Source organism: Neomonachus schauinslandi, chromosome 9 (genome assembly GCF_002201575.2).
Source record: "Neomonachus schauinslandi chromosome 9, ASM220157v2, whole genome shotgun sequence".
Lineage (NCBI taxonomy): Eukaryota > Metazoa > Chordata > Mammalia > Carnivora > Phocidae > Neomonachus > Neomonachus schauinslandi.
Genome location: NC_058411.1, coordinates 43,750,457 through 43,772,703, shown reverse-complemented (window position 1 = coordinate 43,772,703; position 22,247 = coordinate 43,750,457). Strand labels below are relative to the sequence as shown.

The 22,247-nt window shown below is 44.0% G+C and overlaps 1 protein-coding gene across 2 annotated transcripts in view; it reads left to right on the top strand.

Moving 5' to 3' along the window:
* The window catches only part of SAMD4A (sterile alpha motif domain containing 4A), a 200,229-nt gene that overhangs the window by 104,457 nt on the left and 73,525 nt on the right, over nt 1-22,247 (top strand). For both annotated transcript variants that reach the window (XM_021701453.1, XM_021701452.1), the window contains exon 2: nt 14,905-15,423. In XM_021701453.1, the coding sequence (XP_021557128.1) occupies nt 14,905-15,423 (519 nt within the window). The remainder of the gene's footprint in view (nt 1-14,904; nt 15,424-22,247) is intronic.

The following is a 22,247-nucleotide window of genomic DNA, read 5'->3' as shown; positions in this document are numbered from 1 at the left end:
GAATGTTCAGGAGTGAATGTCTGCTGAGGTGGGGATGCCCTGGGATCCAACACAATTAGCTTCATTCTGTCACAGTTGGGGGTTTTCTTATCATTAGTTGGGGAGGCCTCGCCAGAGAATTCCAGTATTCCAGAGTGAGTTTAATTGTGGGTGATTTCATTCTGCCCTTTTTATGTCAAAGCCAGAGGCTTGCGTCATATAACAGTGAATTCAGGGAGATTTTTATTTGCATGTGAATCATAGCTTTTCCAGCTGAATGTCACTTACTTGGAATTTTTGTCTGATTTTGTTTTTGTTTTCGTCTCTTGGTGTTTTTCCATCGGGCTCTTTGGCTAACCAGAAAAAAAAAAAAAAATAGAGGAAGGGCTCAATCTGACTGGAGCAGGGTTTGAGTTGGCAACTCAAAAAGGAGAGTATTATGAATGTGAAAAAAAAGAAAACGGATGCTTTATTTTGCTTTGAGGAAGGGACTGAGGCCAAGTCAAATTGAGAGCTCTAATTTGGGAATGGTGTTATTACAGGTCACTGGGAGTTGGTTATGCTCTAAATTGGGAGGCCAGTCACATGAGGAAGCAGCAAAGGCAGATCACATGGGGGACAGTCGGGGCTCTCTTTACAATGAACTTTTATTTTATTTACTACTCAGTCGAAATGTACCTCTGGGTCATGTTGAGAAACAAAGTCACCCTACTGGTTGGTGAGCACTCCTTACCTTGGCCCATCAGTTGTTCTATCAGTGAGTCAGGTCTTCCGGTGTGTATGTTTTCCGGGGCTTTATTTAGGTACTGGAATCTGTTCAGTGATTAGTGGAGCAAGTCATGTGCTAAAGGTTATATATCTGCTCTTCACCTTCACCTATAGGTCTTACTCTGATGGGCTCACATCCTTCTCTTCCAAAGGCCCTTCTCATTTTAGATCTCAAGGTCAGGACATTCCCATAACTTCATATACATATCTATATATATGTGTGTGTGTAACTATATATTTAGAGAGAGGTGATGATTTCTATTTATTAGATTATCTTTCATATTCTCTTACTATTACTATCAGCTTGCAAAAAAGAAACCAAAAAAGATGGGCCCTGCCCCACCATGGGCAGTTAGGAGCAAAGTATTCTTCTACCCAAAACTGTAGACTTTTGATGTCCTTGGCATCTCAGAGATGATCTGGAAAGGGTATGTGTGGTAAGCTGCTGATTTTTCTTGGAGAATCAGAGTTGGTTTTTTTTTTTTTTTAAATGTAGAAAGCCCGGTTTTGTTAGCTGGGTTTGAAATAAAAACAAAAATATGACCCAAGGATATCTAGAATTGAGTGTCCAGTGCAAACAAGTTGTGCTCATGGTCCTAAATGGGGCGCGTTACTAAGTCCATGACACAGAGAGTCTGCTGGTGCTTCCAAAGCATGCGGACCGGCGATGCTTGTGATCAAGGTTAGGAATAGAAGGTGTGTGGAAACTTTCTATAAAAGGCAGCCGGGGCCCCTGGACTGTGGATGAGTGGTCAGGAAACTCTGGCACTTTTCACGGTCATACCAGAGTATGGCTGCGTGACCTTGGATGAGCTTCTCTGTGCCTCAGTTTCTCTGAAGCACCACATTGGTTTTGAGAAGGGATGATGAGGGCTTGCAGAGGTGGATGAGGTGTGAGACGTTACTGGCAAATGGAGGGAGTGTGGTGTCCCCTGACGTCACGGGAGCTCAAATCAGGGCCATTTGTCCTCAAACACGGCTGGGCCGCCAATCTCTCCTCCAGCATCGTCCACAGCGGGTGATGCCTGTGACATCACAATACCCAGCTGGACGCTCAATAATGAGGAGCTGTGCCCAGTGGACTGCAGAGGAGGGGAGAAAAGGAGGAGGACCAAGTGGAGAGGGAGGAGATGGAGCAATCCCTTATGTGATAATTCCATCAACCCACAACTTTTCACCTAACATCTGGTTCCACTGTAATGTGTTCAGCTCCATACCACCTGTACAGTGTCTGTGCCCTCTCCCCCAAACTCAGCAAAATCTTATGGTCCTCTAATCAAGAGAATTTTGCTCCTGTTGCTGCACGTCTCGTGGTTCACCGTCAGACCTGTGAGTTGATGCTTCTTTACCAAAGGGCTCTTCGGAGCAACCGTCTGGAGGTAATGCTCTGGTTCCATGGCCCGGGCCCTTCCCAGCCTGCGGCAGGCCCCCTTCCAGCCTTCTGGGAGCAAGCGCAGAACTCAAGGGGGGCGATGGGGGAGTGGTTTGGGAGGGGGTGGCTCTGCGGTAAAGATGCTTTAAACCGGAAATTCTCACCTTCATTTTATCCCGAGCCGCTCCAGGCCTGGTCAGACTGTTTACTGTTCTGACAGCACCCTGCAAACTCATGCGAGCTGGGTCACAGCCTCCCTGTCTAGCCCTCACTCTTTTTTTACTAGCTAGGTTGCTTAGGAATGGAAAACGGGAGAGATCACCCCCGTCCTAGAAATAAGATGACATTTCGCTCGCTTATTTGTTGATTACTTTTTAAAAATCCAACAACTTCCTCTTAAAAATAGGTCCCTGCCCCACCCCCCCTTTGAATTGATTCCTCTTAGCCTTTCTCCTGGTAGGAAATTATTTTTCCTACCTGGTTACACACCAGCCCTAAGCTGCTGATCATCTCAAAGCTGGAAGTTGGAGGCTTGGTTTTCTCTTAGTTCCTTTGACCATTGGTTCTCAAACCTAAGCCTGGATCCAAATCACCCGAAGGGGTTTTTAAACACTTTCTGATTCAGTAGATCTAGGATCGGGTCCCAGAATTTGCATTTCTAACAAGTTGCCGGGTGTGTGTTGGGGCGGGGGGGGGGGGGGGGGGCAGGTAGTGCTACACTTTGAGAACCAGTGTCTTAGGCCTTTTTGGTTCTCCTATCCTCTCCTCTTCCCCTTCTCCAGCCTGTAGGAGAGGAGCCCATGGAGCATTGTTCCTTAGATGATGGTGACCTTCTTACCGCACTGCCCCAGAGGGCTAACAATTACACAGCATTCACTGTGGGCCAGATAGTGGTCCCTTGCTTTACACAGATTAGAGAATTCAAACATCATGACAATCCCATGAGGTATCCCATTTTCCAAATGAGGAAACTGAAGTGTACAGAGTGGTTAAGTGAATTGCCCAAGGTCACACAGCAACCAAATGGAAGATCAGGATTCAAGATTCAAACCCAGACAATACAGCTGTTATCTTTCTTTTCCTTTTCCTCAAGTCACTTAGAGCACCTGATGCTCCTACAGTTCTTGGAAGTGAATACCTCAGAAAGGAGCCCCAAGGCAAACCAAGCCCATGTTAGGTACTTGTAACCTGTGTCTTGGGGTCTGAATTTCCAGACAGCTGGGCTCCCACCTGTGTGTGTGTGTGTGTGTGTGTGTGTGTGTGTAGGTTGGTGGGAGGTGGCTGTTTGAGAGCCGACTGAGCCTCAGGAGGGCCTCGGGAGGGACTAGAGTGAAGACCCTGGGGGCATCCACCCCTAAAAGGAGGCCAGAGCTCTCCTTCTGCTGAGGCCAGGCTCCCCTCACGATTCTGCCCTGGTGTAAAGGTTTCCACTGTTGACACTTAACACCCTAACCAGAGACAGACAAAGCTGAAAAAGGAACAGATCTGCTGTGTCATCAGCTGTGATGGAAAAGTGCATGGATCTTTTATCCAGTCTGGTCAGCAAGCCTGTGTGATCAGCACAAACCTAGACAAGCATTAGAAGACACGTCAGTGGGAGGCACTGTCCCTGCCCTCCTCCAGGAGCCAGCAGTCTCATTGAGGAGAGTGTCACACGAGTGCGTACGTCATTGAGCTGGTCTGTGCAGTAGAGAGAGGCAGTGAGAGCCAGAGTAGATCAACAGGATTTGAGGGAAGTGGCAGATTCTTAAACCATGTCATGGATGATGGTGGGGGGCAGGAGGGGAAAGGTTTAGATGTATACAGGGCATTTCTACAGCAGAGAATATTTAATAATAAATAACCATCTCTTTTAAGATTTGAACAGCCAAAGTTGTCTCCATGGGTGTAGTGATAATCAATTAAGCTTTCTGTGTTTTTCCAGTAAATAGTGTTGGATGCTGGTTGGAGGTCTGCTAGAGGTTCTGGGGTTATTTTAGAAAACTGATTCTACTCCTTAACAGAGTTGCCAGTTGGTTCTATAAATGGAGACCTTCTTAAAGCATTTTATCTACCTCTGTGCTCTGATTCTCTCCGAATTCTTCATATTGCAGACATTTCTATAGGGTACAAAACTTTTCCCGTGGCTATCTCTGACCCTGCACACCCCGTTGAAGAGGACAGATCCTAACACCTGACCATCTACATTGATAGAGACCAAAGATACTAGACCCCAGAGCTTAATAAATATATCTACCCTTAAAGGTGGTGATGTAAAGCTAAACTAAAACAAAACAGGCAGCTGTGGTCACTCCCGGCTCTGGATCAGTGTTGCCTAAGTCTTTCTGCTGTTTTCAGGTCTTCCTTTGGTTTAGAATTCCAGACAGTGTGTTTGAAGCTCAGGAAGGTTAAGCGAGAAGCCTTCATCCATAGTCTTTCTAACTGTGGGCTATGAGCTCTGGTCTACTCCAGCAGTATTCCCACAAAGTCTACTAAAGCATAGGGTCCTCAGCTGGTCTGTGCTCCTGCTTCTGGTCCAGCCACTGACCGCTGGGCCTATTTAACTTCATGGTGGGATGCCCAGAAGGAGAGAAACGGCCTTGGCCACTCTCATTTCTGATTGCAGAACTTCATCCTTTGCCATTGTCCTTCCCACCTTTCTTCCTTCTTACCGCACTGCCCCAGAGGGCTTTAGAAATTAAAAAGTACCTCCCCTTCTCCAAAAATCTGAGAAAGCTTATTCTGATTTCATCAACAGACCTACGAACCTGAACACGAGTTTGGTACACAGATAACAGGTGAACATAAGCTACTTACCTTTGCATAAATTCTTAGAGTTGGCTAATAGGTCAAGAGAACCCCAGAAAGGGAGATATGCTTCTCACTCCCTCTATGGGGCTATACCTAACGAGGACAAGCGAACAGGATTGGGAATTTCTAGGGTTGCTCACCCAACTCCGTCCTTGTACAGTTGACTGGGCCCTCCTTTTCAAATACAATAACATTAATTTGTGACCATAGATTCGAATATCTTCCCTCCACAAAATTGTCCATCCTCGCCTCCATAGAATAACTTGTACATGTATTTCAGATTTCATACCTAAATGAGGGATACATAAATTTTACTATCAACTTTTCTGGTACGTCTATTTTGGGGATGTATGTGTGCTGTTCCTTGGTGACAGTATTTACACACATCACAGGGCTCTTACATTCACACTTACACTTTGGATTCCCATCTCTGAAGATGGGAAATTTTGTCTAGAAGTTGTTGAGCGACTTCCACATTTTAGAAAGCGTGGGACCCAGTGACTTAACTCCTTTAAAGACATAGAATGATTCCCTGTTGTCAGAGGTGAAACGGCCCTTCCTAGACTTTGTGAAGCTTGTAAACCTGTTGTGGGAAGTGGCTGTTGTTCAGTTTGGTCTGTTGGGTCAAGCATGAACTATTCCTTGGAGACTGACCTGTTTATATTTCTCCCAAGACCCTCCTTATTGACTCCTGTCTGGACATTGCCAAGGATTTTGGTCCTGAGAGTTCTTCATTAACAAATATGATTGCAATGAAGCTACCTGGACGACAGGGTGCTTCCCTCAAGGTTCTCATTTCTAGTGCTTCCCATGGAAGAAGGCCCGAATCTAAGTGGTGTAGTACAAAGCATGGTTTTCTCCTCTGCAAGGTCAGTGTAAGGATTGCTAATTCATTATTTTGAAATACTACTGAAGAGTCATTTTGTGGTATGTGGAGTTTTGTCAGTGGTGGTCTGGGAGCGTGAGAATGGCACTGAAGATGAGTGAGTGGGAAAGCTTCCTGCTTTTGGAACATTTATAGACTCTCCTCTGAGGGGTTTCTGGTATAAAAAACTAGCCGAATATGGTTTATAAGGATTTGTCTTGCATTTGTCAAGAGTAAGGTAACATTTTCTTCATCTCTAGTTTATATGACTCTTAGGAGACCCATTCCTGTGAGGTTTTATTAGAACATAATTACTCATGGCCCAAAAATTTGGATATACAATCGTCTTAACACAACCCTATTGGCATTGGTTTTCTTTCTTTCTTCAACAGATGTTTGCAAAAGAGTCATATTAAATACATCTAATTCTGCTGTCTCAGCCTAACGAATCTTTATCACGAAGATTACTTTAATTGGTGTCAGTTACAATCAAGAAAAGCACCCATTATGCTTTTGTTTTCTAGCACATAGGGAAATTTTCCATCCTAACAGAATACTGAGAGGGGAATGTAGTAAAGATTTTGAAAAATAAGTTAATCATTTTATTTTCCTCTTTTACATGTTCCTGTTTTTATTCGATGTTAAAGCTAGAAATAATCAGAATTCTGCAGAATCAAATGAGAAAGAGGTGACCAAACAATTTTGGGGTGACATCTGGTACCTACTAGAGTCTGCAGGTCACCCACTCTATCAGTCTTCATTTAAAAGAAATTTCTAGGAAATGTCTAAGATTTTGAGTAAGAAATCTCAAAGTCTAATAAACCACTATCAAACAAAATGCCTGGGGACAACTTTATATAGCCATTAAAAAATGTGATTAATAAGGAAATGATAATGCATGGGAAAATGGGGACATCATCACTACCTTCATAGAGCTTTTGTCCAGTGGAGAAAGACAGGAAATAGGTATCATACATACCAGGTCACATGATAAATGCTAGGGGGGAAAATAAAGCAGGACATGGGGGATAAGGAAATATAGGGTGAGCGAGTGATGTGGGCAATTTAAAATATTGTGGGCAGAAAAGTTCTAAGAAGCAACATTTAAGCAAAGACAGGACGGAGCGGGGCTAGATGTGGACCTGGGGATAAAAGTGTTTCAGACAGGAAACAGCAAGTGCAAAGGTTGGGGGGTATGCACATATCTGGCATGTTGAAGAAAGAGCAAGGAAGCCAGAATGGACTGAAAAGAATGAGGGACCAGTAGTAGGGGATGGGGCTGTATCACAGAAGGCCTAATAGGCTGTTGTATGGCTTTTACTCAGTTAGATGAGAAGCCATTGGAATGTTTGATCAGAGAAGTGACATGACCTATCTTCTAGTATAAAAAGGATCATTCTGGTGGTTATGTTGTTTATGGGGCAGGAGGTGGATGGTGAGAGGTAGTCAGAATCTGGGTATGTTTTGAAGATTCCTTGCACAAGATTGCTAACAGATGAAATATGGGATGTAAGAGAGAGTAGTCAAAGATGCTTGAAGGCTTCATCCTGAGCTACTGGAAAGATGGAAGAGCCATTGCTGAGATAGAGAAGAGGCCCAAAGGAGCAGATCTTGTGAGAGTGAGAGGGGGAGCTCAGTTTTGGACAGAGTACCTTTGAGATCATCTGAGTGGAGATGTAGAGAATGCAATTGGATGTGTGAATCTGAAGGGCAGGGTGAGACCTGGGCTGGAGGTACAAATGTGGGAGTCATCTATACAGATGTGAGGTCAGAATCGAGGCAAGTGGTCAGGGGAGCTGGCCGGCTTTATGCACCCTCTGGGAATGGGCAGCCTCAGACCTACAAAAGTTGGCCGTAGCCAGGAAGAGGTCAGAAACCTGAATATGAAACCCAACTTGAGCTCTTGGCTGAGATCTCAGAACTAGTTTACTACTGGCCTGGGTCTTTCAGGAGCAAAGGCGCCCTCCTGGAGCACCCAGCCACACCAGTGCCCAGGACAAAAAGTGACTAAGATGGAAAGGCCCCATTGAAGAGATAACCAGATCACTCTGGAGTGGTAAGTGGGTCATTGTAGGTATGTTGGGGTCAGGCGGATGCTTTGAGGACAGTCAGGTGTCTTTGAATGTCCAACAGCTAATGACCTTCATGGTCTCAGAGAAAGCTCTAGTGGTTATAATGGGCTATGAAGTCTACTACATGGATCCCTTTCTTTTCTAGTGAATTCAAGGAGCAGTAGCATTTGTGAGTGACTTTTTTTTTCTTTTTAACAAATAACATGAACTCCAATTAGTTAACAAATAAGCTGTATTAGTTAACTATTGCTGTGTAACAAATTACCCCAAAACCTAATAGCTTCACATAATATTTCCTTCGCAGTTTTCCGAGGGTCAGAAATTTGGGACAACCTCGTTGGGTAGTTCTAGCTTAAGGTCTCTTGCAAGATATTGACCAGAGCTGGAGAATCCACTTCCAAGGTATCTCACTCACATGGCTGGCATGGTGGTGCTGGCTGTTAGCAGGAGGTCCAATTTCCCTCTACTCAGGCCTCTCTCCCAGCACTGCCTGAATGTCTTCATAATTGATGTGGCTACCTTCCTGCAGAGTGAGTGAGCCAAGAGAGGAAGGTGGGAGCTACAGTGCCTTTTATGACCTAATCTCAGAACATCTTACCACACTCTACTGGTCACATGGACCTGTTTGGATTCAGAGTGGGAGGAGAGTACACAAGGGTGTGAATACCAAGAGGCAAGGATCCATGGGAGCCACCTGGGAAGCTGGCCAAATCACCCTCCTTGAAAACAGAGATGGTTTCTATCTACTCAGTCCTTTGTATCTGCTCGAAGCACCACTTGCAGCAATAGGAGCTCAGTAACTACATGCTGTCCGGGTTCCCCATAACATCTAGTCTGATCCTCATGTCTTGCGGGGTTCCACCAAATCATGGGGATGTTTCACCAGTCATTTCTAGCTCAAGAAGGTACCTTGGGAGACGATAAGCAAGTGCAGGTGCCAATACAAGAATCCACCATTTGCCATGTTGGTATTTGCCATTTGTCCCCCTGACTTTTTAGGTGCCCCGTCAGCTCACACCCCTACCAAATGCATAGTGTGTGCTGTCTGCCCCCGAGTTGTGCAGAGCTGCACTACGTTTAGAAGGCTTTATTACATGATGTGTCTAGGATTGAGTTTGTAATATAGATCCTTCCAAGGAGAATTTGACCACTTAAGATCCACTAGTATTCCTGCCTTTTAGTGCATTTATTTAAACAGTACTTCTTGTATGTGTGCACTTAATTTCCAGCCATTTCTTGCATGAGCAAATTGCCTAAATACACTTGTGAGAAACCCTTTTATAGTAAATGTTATTAAACTGAAAACAAGGGTATAATAAAATAGCAATTTGAGGGTAATTTACTAACAACTGGAGCCCTTAAACATTGACATACCATTGTGTGGTAATAATACCAGACTTGGTATTTAAACACAATCTTCATCAGTCTAAGAATCATTGGGACAGTTTCCTAATCATGGTCTTTTATTATAGCTCCTTTAGGATTTTTTTTACTACTCCTATGTCACTGGTTTATAAATTATAAATCATCAACTTTTACCCACATAAAAGGTCCAGAAAATAATATCTTTGCTCCTTATCTAGAGAAAATATTCAGAGAAAGTAACAGAGGTGAGTTCACACCATTGAACCTTGCCATTCTTGGACCTCTGTATTCCAGAGTGTCTACTAAAGAGAGTGATATTGAGGTATATGGTAATAGAAACTACATCAAGAAGTGATTGACTAATTAAAAATTTCAAGATTCCTAGTCTTCCCCAGTAAGGAGAATCCATTCAATACACATCTCAGTAAAAACTCCTTTCTGTCTGGAAGATGGTGTGGATGCCACAAAGAAGGCCAATGGGCAACCGGGCAGGACCTAGCATTCATGTCCCAAGTCCTCACCTGTAGGACGTGGCTTCCTTTTGAAGGTGGAGATACTTACTCTCATCACTGTCCTGGGGATGTTCACCCTGAGAGACTGACTCAGTACTAACTGGGAAGTAAACCCTGCAATGCTGGCTTATTAATTTGCCATGAGGAACCATCACCAGAGGGACCAGATATACTCAAAGTCCATATACTGAGCACAGGAAGGCGACCTCCACAGGAAACCAAGTCACAATCAGAAACCATTAAATCGCCCTGAAAAATCATCATCATAGAATCTAGAAATACCTCAAATCTGTACGGTCAGTTCATTCTTTCCCTAAAGATACCGGGAGCTTAATCATAGTCCAAAAGTTGTTTGACGAGTGGATAATCAGGATGAGGGAGGCTGAGGTGAATGTTCAGTGGCAACAGGTTAGCTTCATGAGTAGATCTCAGCATGGGAATGATTTTGCCTGAAGAAGTGAACTGCTCAAAGCCAAATGGCTAAGACTTCTATTTTTCTAGAGGAAAACTCTTGAGGAGGTATATTGGGTTTTTTTGTTCACATAACAAATTACCCAAAACGTAGCAGCTAAAACCACAATTAACATGTTACCACGTGCAGTTTCAAGGGATCGGGAATATGAGTGTTTCTGGCCGAGTTTCCCAAATGTTATCTGGAGTGCAGTCATCTGAAGGCTTAATGGGTTGGGAGTTCTGTTTCTAAGATGGTTCCCTCACAGGGCTAGCAAGTGAGTGCTGCCTGTTGGCGGAAGACTCACCTCCTCACATCAGGACCCTTCTCCCTACTGGGTTGTTTGAGTACCGTCCCAGCATGGCAGCTGGCTTCCCCGGAGTGAGTAACCCGAGAGAGAGCTAGGTAAAAGCTTCAGTGCCTCTTATTTATTTTTTTAATTAATCTATTTATTTGAGAGAGAGAGAAAGCAAGCGTGAGCGGGGGGAGCAGCAGAGGGAGAGGGACAAGCAGACTCCAAGCTCGGCACAGAGCCCAACTTGGAGCTCGATCCCATGACCCTGAGATCACGACCTGAGCCGAAATCAAGAGTCGGACGCTTAAGCGACTGAGCCACCCAGGTGCCCCTTCAGTGCCTTTTATAACCTAATCCACGAACTCACACACTGTCACTTCTGCTATGTTCAGTTTGCTAGAAGTGACTCACTAAGTCTAACCCTGCGCTGTATGGGAAAGGAATTAATTAGGCTCCATCTTTTAGAGAGGAATATCAAAGAAGTTGTGGACATATTTTAAAACCACAGTAGGTATCACCTCTGTAACTACTCTTCTTCCTGCACTTCCATAGCTGGCAAGGCTTCTGCTGATCCATGCACTCTATTTAAATATATTCATATTACTATATTTGTAAATATAATACACATATACACATTTTATATGTAGTCCTATATTATATATCTTATGTATTATAGAATCACATATTATAAACATTAATGTATTTAACTTATGGCCAAACTCTCTAGCATGATAATCATTATGTATCTTTATGCTAATTTGCATACCCGAATTCTGCCACCTCCCTAGCCAGGGGGACCCGAGGCAAATGGCTTGACCTCTCTGTGCCTCTCTGTCCTCATCTGTAAAATAAGGCTGTAATAGGACCTACCTCATCTATTTCTTAGGAGGATTAAATGAGTAATTACATGCACAGAGCTTACAAGAGTGCCTGGCACATAAACCACATTCAATGCCATTAGCTGTCCGCGTGGCAGTGGTAGCTGCTGCAGGAATAGTTCGATCCAGTAGTACACCTCAGAAGACTGCCTTCAGGAGGCAGCCAGCCTCATGTCCGGGTTCCCGATGGTAGTAAACAAAAGTCATCGTTGTCTTCCTGGCCACACCCCAATCCCACACCATCCAAGCCCTGTCCCGAGGATAGAGAAAGACCCATTTCAGGCCTGGGAGGGACCAGGGCCAGGGCCCTTGTTTTCCTCTCCTCTTTGCTGCTAATCCCTGGCAGAGAGTGCTTACATGGAGATAACATGGTTAGTTTGCACTCCGAGTCCTATTTATGTTTTGTTTTTGTTCCTTTTTTTTTTTTAGGCTGACCTTTTGCAGAAGGGTAGAATACCCAAACAGGGAAGTGACCTCGCAGAAAGCTAGGGAGTTCCTCAACCCCGTGAATTTTTATTAAAACTTGTTCCTGAAATTTATTTCTAAACATACATTTTCCAGGTGCGCGCTAGCTACATCTGCTCATCGGACTGGCATCAGACAGAGATATATCTTCCTCTCGGGACCTTTTGCTTCTTGCCAGTGCCTCTTTAGTTCCTTGGGCGTAATGAATAGATTTTCTCTTTATCTGAAGCATATTCATAATTAAAAACATGCTGGGTGTTTCCTGAAAATGTATTGATGGCAACTTGAAACTGGTGCTTCCTCCATCTCCCAAAGCTACTTTAAAAGGGAGGCCATACCTAATGGAATGCACCAGGGTTATCTTTTGTCAGGAGGCAGTTAGCTAAATATAGAGTCAGGGAGCCGGGAGGGACCTGCTGAGGTCATGGGTGCCCTCCTGCCATCCGCTTTCCCCATGTGAATGTCTCCAGCCCCATGGCTAGCCAGTTCTGCAGCCTCCAGCCCCCTGTGGCTCCTGAGCACTTCAGCTGCGGCTAGTCCCAGTTGGAGATGGGAGGTCAGTGGTAATGTACACCCTGGATGTCGAAGACTTGGTGCAAAGAAAAGAATGTAAAATGTTTCGTTGATGATTTATATTGATTACAAGTTGAGATAATAATGTTTTGATATATTGGATTAAAGAAAATAGATCATTGAAATTAATTTCACCTCCCTCTTTTCACTTTTCTTTTAATACTAGAAAATTTTAAATACCGTATGTGGCTCACATTACATTCTACCCAACAGTGCTTCCCTAGACCCATCTATCTCCATTCTTCAGGCCCCCAGGACAGAGATTATAAAGCCTTCCTTGGAGACTCCTCTGGGTCTTTTGTCATCCTGGCACTTCATTTCTTCTCCACATCCAGTCTTAATCTCTGCTGCTTCAGTGTGAAGACTTGTACTTCAAATCGTTGACTCTTTGTCTTCTTATGAAATCCCCACATTGAGCATCTCTTTATGTTGTTAATTTATAAGCTCAATAGCCCTATTTTCTTTCACCCTTTGACTTTCTGCCTCTTCCAACTCTGATATTTTTTAATGGCCTTCCCTGGGTCTTTAGACTCCATAATTATTTTTTTTTTAAGTTTTTTTTTTTTTTAATTTATTCATTTGAGATACAGACATACAGAGAGAGAGAGAGAATATGAGCAGGGGGAGAAGTAGAGGGAAGGGGAGAAGCAGGCCCCCCGCTGAGCAGGGAGCCCGATGCGGGGCTCGATCCCAGGACCCTGGGATCCTGACCTGAGCGGAAGGCAGACGCTTAACCATCTGAGCCACCCAGGTGCCCCTAGACTCCATAATTATTTTTAAAACTCGGTATCTGAAACCAACCAACATGGCTCTAATGTGGGGCCCAACTAATGCAGAGACAAGTAGAAGGCATTATTTCCACCATCGAGTACTTGACCAGTCCTTCTGATACATTTCCACGCAAGGAGGGACAGATGCTGTTGGTAACGGTCTTAACTGATGAGGCAGTTGAGGCTCCTACAGGCGAAGTAACTTACCAAGGTCCCACTGCAAATTAAGTGGCAGATCTGGGATCCATGCCCAGGTTTGCCTGATTCCAGAGCCCACAGTCTTTCACTCTATCCCATGCCTTCCTTGCCTGATACTTTTCTTTGGTCTTGACGGGCCTTATAGTACTTGGCTGGTGCATTTGTAGCTTCTGGTCAACAATGACTCTTGAGCTTGTTCTGATATGTGTGTGCCTTGCTAGAATTATAAAGCCTGTCTGCTAAATTCCAGAGACCCCTTTTCAACTCAGCAGATACTTCATGAAAGCCAGTAAGACTGCCCTGCCTTAGCCTATGTAGGGTAATCAGTAGGCCAGGGACAATGTCTTCGGGTATCAGGAGTGACTTTTCAGGAAGGGAGCTTTCTTTCTTGTGGCCCCAGGTTCTGAGGATAACTTCCAGTTTCCAGAACAAGCTACTTCTCAAAGGCCAGTCGAAGGCAAAGTACATTGCTTATCCATGTTTACCTAAAGGCAGTCAGTGTGTGTTCTGAGTAGAAGGGGACAAGAAGGTGTCACAAATGGATCTTCTCATGAATGAAGTCACCAGTCACAAAAGGCCAAATACTGTATGTTCCCACTTATATGAGGTAACTAGAGTAGTCAAATAGATAGTGACAGAAAATACAATGGTGGTGGCTAGGAGCTGGGGGAGGAAAGAAATAGGGAGTTATTTTTCAATGGGTACAGAGTTTCAGCCTGAAAAGATGAAAAAGATCTGGAAATGGATGGTGGGGATGGCTGCACAACATTGTGAATGTCCTCATTGCCACACAACCCTACATTTAAAAATGGTGAAAATGGTAAATATTATGTTATCCAGACTTTACCATCGTAAAGATAACTAAACAGATCTTCTCTGCTTAAAGAAAAATAGCTTGCTTATCATGTGTGATCGGAGGTGCCACTCATGCTAAGTCTAGCTTTGAGATCTAGCTTTGGGGTCACAGTGGTTTTCAGAGGCAGCTTCTCATGAGAAGGGCAGGCTTCCTTCACCGAGATGAGGGAAGTCCTTTTCTTTTCCTGACCGATTTCTCTATCTAGGAAGCTTTACCATCTTCACACAAATGCCTTTGCTAGAGTGTAACCCACTTTTCCACAGATGTCTGCAGGAGGGAAAGTAGGCTTATCCGCAAGGATCCAATGAACCTTTGACAGCAGTTGCTTCTCTCTGGAGATTTTCTTAGTCCTTATCCCTGTCTATCTGAAGGTGTGGCTAGACTTTTCTAAGAACAAACACAGGGCTGTAAATTCTATTTGGTTGTACCAAAGTAATTGTAGGCTCTTTGGAGACCTGAATGGGAATTAGATTGAGCACCCACACATCCAAGAACATTTGTTCTGTGTTTCATTTATGTCACTGCCCCCTGACAACCTGGAGTCCATTATCCGACCCGATGCACAGGCTGTTTTGAGAAAAATTTAGCCAGGATACCTAGATGGAGACTTAACCCATAGGAATTTCTTTACAGTGTGGTGTTTCATGCCATTGTGGGTGTATTTGCTTATTTGCCCTGTATATTTTCCTTTCCAGGAATCATTAACCAATGGCAACAGGAATCCAAGGATAAAGTGATTTCCCTCCTGTTAACTCATCTGCCTTTGCTGAAGCCAGGAAACCTTGATGCAAAAGTAGAGTATATGAAACTGCTGCCCAAAATCCTGGCTCACTCTATTGAACACAACCAGCACATTGAGGAGAGCAGGCAGCTACTGTCCTATGCTTTGATACATCCGGCCACTTCGCTGGAAGATCGCAGCGCGTTAGCCATGTGGCTGAACCACTTGGAGGACCGCACGTCGACCAGCTTTGGCGGCCAGAACCGAAGCCGCTCAGACTCTGTGGATTATGGGCAGACGCACTACTATCACCAAAGACAGAACTCCGATGACAAGCTCAATGGGTGGCAGAACTCTCGGGATTCTGGGATTTGCATCAACGCCTCCAACTGGCAGGACAAAAGCCTGGGGTGTGAGAACGGCCACGTGCCCCTCTACTCCTCCTCATCTGTCCCCACCACAATCAATACAATTGGAACCAGCACAAGTACAAGTAAGTTCCCTGGAAGCCTTCTAGAGCAGTCTGGTGTAGTGACTTGCTGTGTGTGGCATGTCCCACTGAGAATGTCGCTCTGAGCACCCCGTAACCCTGGGAGAGAGGGGCTCACTGGAATTGGCTGTGGGAAAGGGATCTTTGGATCCCTTTGACTCTGGAAAGATAAAAATGCTGGTCAAGTAAAATGATCGAGGGTCCAAATTTGGGTTGGACTGTGGGTTGGTGGGACTAAAAAGTAAATAAATAAGAGAGAGAATAAATGGGAAAAGAAGGAAACTTTCCGTTTCCACAAGTAGAAATGCCTTTTACCCACATGCCTTTCGCCCTGGGGTTTTTGGATTTGCCAAGACACTGAGTTACGTGTGATTCTCTAAACCTGATTCTAACCCCTGGTTAACCAGATGCCCTCATGGAATTTGTGCATTTTCTTTTTTTTTTTTTTTTTTTTCTTTTTTTTTTTTTCTTTTTTTTTTTTTTTTTCCTTTTTTTTTTTTTTTTTTTAAATATATTTCACCCTGGAATGTTCCCTCCCTTGCATTTTCTGGTTTTTATCCCCTGCTGTTGGAGGCACTTTTCCTCCTGACAAGGGAAACAGGTTTGCTAACTGAGAATGCGGCTCTGTGCTGTGGCCTGGTGTGAATGCTGTGGCCTTTTCTTGCTCGGTCTAACTTAGGAGAGGCGGGTCAGGAACAGCTTTGAGGAAGGGGAGAGCAGAGGACAGCTTTCTGCTCTTTTGACCATGAAAGCAAAGTACCCTGCGCACAGCTGGGACTAGGGCCAGGAGTCCTCTCTGTGGCTCCCCACTCAGGCTGAGCAAAGGGACAAACATGCCATCGGTGCTTCTGTAAGTGGCAACATGGGAGAGGGGGCCTGTCATTGAACAGAAATCCTTGATGCTAGTTGCATGTGTCCATGAATACAGTGTCAGCACTGAGATAACTTTCTCGAGGGAAAGCTTTTGTGGTCAGACCTTCCGTGCCTGTCAACATGCAGGAACCCCCAATTAAAAGATCTGAGAGTAGTAAGAATTAACAGTGATGGCTTCTTGGCCTCTCCCTCCACTCGGATCTCTCAGCTAATGGGTCCTTTGAAATGGCTTTCTCAAATACATAGGAGTGTCAAATTAGAACTACATTAATTGAAATAACCAAGGAAATACTTAAGATACTACATTCATAAGATTTTTAATTCTTTTTTTTACTTTTACATTGAGATTTTGATAACTCCTACATTTGGGGAATTAAGGGATTATTGCCTCATTACTTTATTATGTAAGAGGTTGTGGGGGCAATCTCTTTTGCAGACTAGTAATCCAGGGAACAGTTTCACTAGCCTCTGTGTGACACAGAGCGGTGGCTGGGACTATTAAGACAGACACATGCAGGCTGGATGACAGAGCTTTTTGGCTAAAGTTTCCCGGGTCAGGGACAGAATCTAGTAATTATTACAAAACTCTTTGATAGCTGGGAGAGATGCAAGCTCCAAGCTGCCTGCCCTCTCAAAACTTGGTCTTTCATATTTTAAGGGCTGAATTTTATGTCATTAGTCTTGGGTCATCATATTTCTGTCTGTCCTGATTTGCACACTCAGGGCCGTAAGTCCTGACAAGATTAGTACATTCGAGGTGGTTAGCAGATTGTAGTCTGTGGGTACTTTCATTTTTCACTGTGGCTGCCCAGCCGTGCAGAGGGGAGAAAATGCAGAGATAACTGTCATGGCCTCCCAGATCTTTGGGTCCCTGTGTAGTACTTGAGTAGAAAAAGACTTGAAGCTTTAACAAGATAACTAGATTACATATCTCAGGAAGAAGAAAGGGGTTGGAGCCCTGTTTCAAAGCCTTGGCAAAGAAAGCTCAGATCTCTCTTCCAGAAAGTTTCATGCAAACACTTAGGCCATGTCAACACTTGTATTTCAGTATCTCTTTAACAAAACATTAGTGTCATTGCTTTAGTCTTCTGCATTGTCTATGGTGGTTAAATGGTGTTTGTCAAAGCTGCAAATTTTGAGTCATTCATTCACTTGTGCCTCTATCAAGTATATCCTGAGCACCTGGGAGGCGGGTTGACGAAGTGGAAAGAATCAGGACTTTGGTGTCAATGCCCTGCTAAGTCCAAATCTCAGATCTACAATTTGCTAACTACAGCTTGGCCAAGTTACTTAACTCTCTGAGCAAGGTCTTTACTTGCAAAATGAGAACATTCATGATATCCATCTTTGAGGGCTGTGGTGAAGGCACATGAGATTACATATGTTGACGGCCAGCCCTGGCCAGAGCTGGCAATGGCATCTGCTAAGCCAATAAATGGAGAGAGTAGGGAGGACATGGAGGAGCAAAGTGCTAACACTGACACCCAGGGTCTGTGCCCGCATTTGCATCTCTGACTGTCCCCTGGTGAAAGCACCTTTCCCGAGCCCAGGCCATGCAGAGTAGACTAGGGGTCCTTGACTATGCCGTGACTTTTGGCCGTTTCACTACAATAGAAAATGGTTGGGCTGAAGGCTTCAGGACCTCTTCTGCACTGAAGAGCTAGACGTCTTCCTTCTTTTAAAATGAAAAAATACTCATACAAAACAACGTGATTATAAATCATAGTAAGAGAACTGAGATCAATTACTGCTTCGCATTTTCAAATTCTCAACCACCTTAATGACAGTTAATGAAAAGAAACGAACTAGAAGATGAATTCCTTACACAGTTTTTGGTTTTTAATCTTGGTTTATCCCACGCACGTTTTATTCCTTTGGTCATTACGCTCCAGCAAAATGCCTTAGCATTCGTGGCCTCCTCCCTATGTGGATTCTGTATCATCCAACTGCACTGCAAACACTACCCACCTCCTGGGTGCCCAGCACTGTGTTCGAGGCTGTGGAAAATATAAGGAAGCTTAAGGAAAGTGATTCATTTTCAGGGAACCTATCATATAAGTGGAAAGAGAAGATAGATCAGTCAGTCTCACAATTGAAAATGAAATCTCTCCCTCTAGGCAGACTAATCTGCAAAAATTTTACATAATAACCCATGCATTACATAAAAGTGCAGTTAAAAAAAATAACTCCAATAGCTGCCATCGGGTGATATAGGATTGTGTCAGCTGAACGGGGGCGAGCGGGGGTGGGGCTGTCTGTACTGTAAGCGCTGTGAATGTGTGAAATGGAAAGATCCTTATGGACCGGAGGGTCAGGAAAGCCTTTGTCGGTAATAGGGGAAGTAAGCTAGCTTAGAGATGGTGGGGGGGGACCGAGGGTGGGGACATGCATTGTGAGCAAAGGCACGGAGGTTATAGTATGTAGCCAGGGTTGGGAGAGAGTGAGGAAGAAGGAGAGGTTCACGAAGGAAAAAGAGTAGTGAGAGACGGCAATACAAGTAGACTGAGGGGAGGGGATCTGAGAGCTCTAAAGAGTCCAAGCATCCCACCATGGATGTGGCAGTGATATGAGCAATGCTGTAGAGGGACTGGTGTACTGGGTGCACACCAGATGAATGACAAGTGCTGAGTTTCAAAACCTCAGTTGTGAGGTAGTAAAAGTATCATGAGGATAGGAACAGGCATGGAGCAGAAGGAATGGGTGCTAGAAATGTTTCTAGGTGTAATTATGAAAACTAGGACTCAGTATTGACTTGGACATACATTATCAATTTATTTATTTGTTCATTCATTAACTTAGAAAATGTTTATTGAGCACCTACTATATGCTTAACCTATTTAAGGCACTCAGGGTGCATCAGCAGACAAGACAAAGATGCTCTCCCTTATGGAGTTTGCAGTCTAACATGTATAAATTATAATATATAAGGAACTTATATAGTGTGTTAGAGATTGGTGAGTGGTATGGAAATTAAAAAAAAAAAAAAAAGAGTAGGGTCAGGAGGATCAGGCCTAGGTGGTAAGGTGGTTATAGGATTAAATAGGGTGGTCAGAGACCTCATCAGGAAGGTAGCATGGGAACAAAGACTTGAAGGAGGTAAGGGGGTTAGCCAAGTGGGTGTCTGGGGGGAGAATAGTCCAGCCAGAGAAAAAGCTTAAACAAAGATCCCAAGATCTTTTCCCAGCTTGCCTGGGAAAAGCACAAAGGCCAGTGGCTGAAAGGGAATGAGTGAGTGAGGTAGACAGTGGCGGAGGTTGCCGAGGTATCGGGGAAGGACAGATCCTACAGGGCACTGCAGGCCATTGCAAGGACTTTGACTTTTGCTGTCACGAAACCAAGAAGCCATTGGAGGGTTTTTGGCAGACAAGTGACGTGATCTGATTTATATTTTAAAGGGATCACTTTGGCTGCTGTGTTAAGAATAGGCTGTACCAGGGCAAGGATGGAAACACAAAGATCAGTTCAGAGGCTATTGCAGTGATCCAGGCCAGACATTGCTGACTCTGGCCGGGATGGCTGAGGTAGAAGAGAGAAGAGTGTCAGAGTCTAGATATATTTTGAAAATACGAGATTTCCTGACAAGAGAAATGAAGGGTATGAGGGAAAGAATTCAAGACTGACTCCAGAGTTTTTGCTTACGTAACTGGAAGGATGGAGAAAATTTCTATTAAGTTTGAAAGCAAGATTGGGAGTTGTGTCATATATGACGAATCTCGGTGCCCATTAGATGATCAGACAGGTCTCGTGGGCATTTAGATGTATGAGTATGCAGTTTGGGAGAGAGGACTGATCTGAGATAGACATTTGGGAGTTACCAGTACAGAAGTAGTATTTAAAACTCTGAAACAGAATGAAATTACCAAAGCAAAGATGTAGACAGAGAAGAGGACCAAGGACTGAGCCTGGGTACTTCAACATGAAGGCTGAGGAAGAGGAGGATAAAGCAAAAGAAATGCAGGAGAAACCATTGAAGTCAGAAAAAAGTCAAGTGTGTGGGCGTCTTGCAGGGCAAATGAAGAACATGTTTCAAGGGGAAAAAGTGATCAGGTAAAATTCTGCTGATACATCCAATAAAATGAGGACCAAGGATTAACCACTGGATTTATCAAAAAGGAATATTAGAGATAAATTGGGAGTACTTCACACATGGTAGGCATTTAAGGGATGAAGAAAGTTGAATTAGTGATTCCAAAGAGATGAAAGGCAAGATAGGGAGAGAAACTAGATACAAGCTCAATTTTCGATGTGTATTGACTTAGAGAAGGTGCTAGAACATTGAGATGGAGAAAAATGATGTTTAGAGGGCATTTAATGCACATGATGGTGCCATGGGAAGTTTTGGAAGGAAGGGATTAGGGTGAGGCTAAGAGTAGGGGGCAAAAACTAAACCCCAATATAACAAGAATCAACCTGTTTTCATCCCTTTAAGCGGAGGCAAGAGTACCTTTTATTGGTTGCAGGTTAAATCAAGTGAGATCACACAGGGACTTTGAGCCACACCTTTTCTCATGAGAAAGAGAAGAATGGGTTGGGACAGTTGAGAAGTCGATTAAACATTTTGGATAGCTTCAAGGCGTTTCAGAAGAGGGGTACTGTATTTTTCAGTACCTCACCGTCCTTGTAAGGCTACTCAGGTCTGGTCATTAAAAGCAAGAATGTGCAGATTCTTCATGAGCCCGTGAGATCAGAAAGAACGAGGTTATTAGCTGTCACAGACTTACACAAAGACTTAGTCAACTTTGTTCTGGCCATTACAAGCAATTCCACTTGTAAGGTGCATAGAACCTGGCTTAGCATCTCTATGTTTGCTTCCTGTCTGAAGTCTGCTATAGAAAAAAGCAAACCATTCAGGAAAAGAACATTCAGGAAAAATACCTCCTGGTTTTCCAAAGAGCCCACAGATTTCCCCTGTGTGGAGGTCAGTGCCACCTCCCTTACCCCAGATTGCCTTTCTAACCATTTTCTGCTCTTCGCTGGTGGACATGGACCCGGAAGAAAACTACGTGCTGCAGTGACAAATGAAAGAAACTTGTTTCTATTCAAATCGTTGCAATACTTGATTTTACGTCGCATTCTTTACATGTGGATTTGAAAATGTGCTGCCCTTTGCTAGCCTGGTATGAGGCAAGAACGCAGAAGCTTTAGGTAACAAATTCTTCCAAAATGTTCCATTTAGACTGCCCACTTCTACAGTCTCATGGTACACTTTGGAAACTTAGTATTTCTTTCCTTTGTCTCAGTTGATTTTTCTGATAATAAAAACAATACCTTAAAAAATGTTGGCACCGTAGATCATTTAAAAAAAAAAGTAAATTAACAGTGATAGCATACTACTGCATATCGTTTGCTACATGCTGGGTACTGTTCAAAACCCTTTACGTAAATATTAACTCATTTAATCCTCATACCTCCATGATGTGTTATCCCCACTTAACAGATAAGGAAAACTGAGGCACAGAGAGGCAAAGTCACTTGACCAGTGTCACAGACCAACCAAGTTTGGGTGAACTGGGGCTTGAACCCAGGTGGTCAGGCTCCAGAGTCTGCCTCTGAACTTGAGGAGACATGCCTGTCCTTCCTAATCCTATCCTCAGAGATTGACTCAATTACTAGCTAGTAGACCCTTGTTTGACTCTGACTCTGAATTTGTCCCCGCATGGTTCTCCACAGCACACAGATCTAGGATCCTGCCCAAATCACACCCCCGGTGTGCTCGCTTTGCACTGACCCATATATTTCAATGTCAGCCCTTAGCGTTCTGTGTCACAGTTCTTGGTTGACATATTTGCCCTCCCTTCCCAGTCACAAACTCCTTGGGGACAAGGGTTGTGTCTTCTTGATCCCTCCTTCCCGGCACCTAGAACACTTGTGTGGCTCACAGAAACTGTGGAGATGGCAATTTCCTGGCACGCGTTCAGCTGCCATCCTCCGGGGGCAGTGCGTCTCTGTTAGAT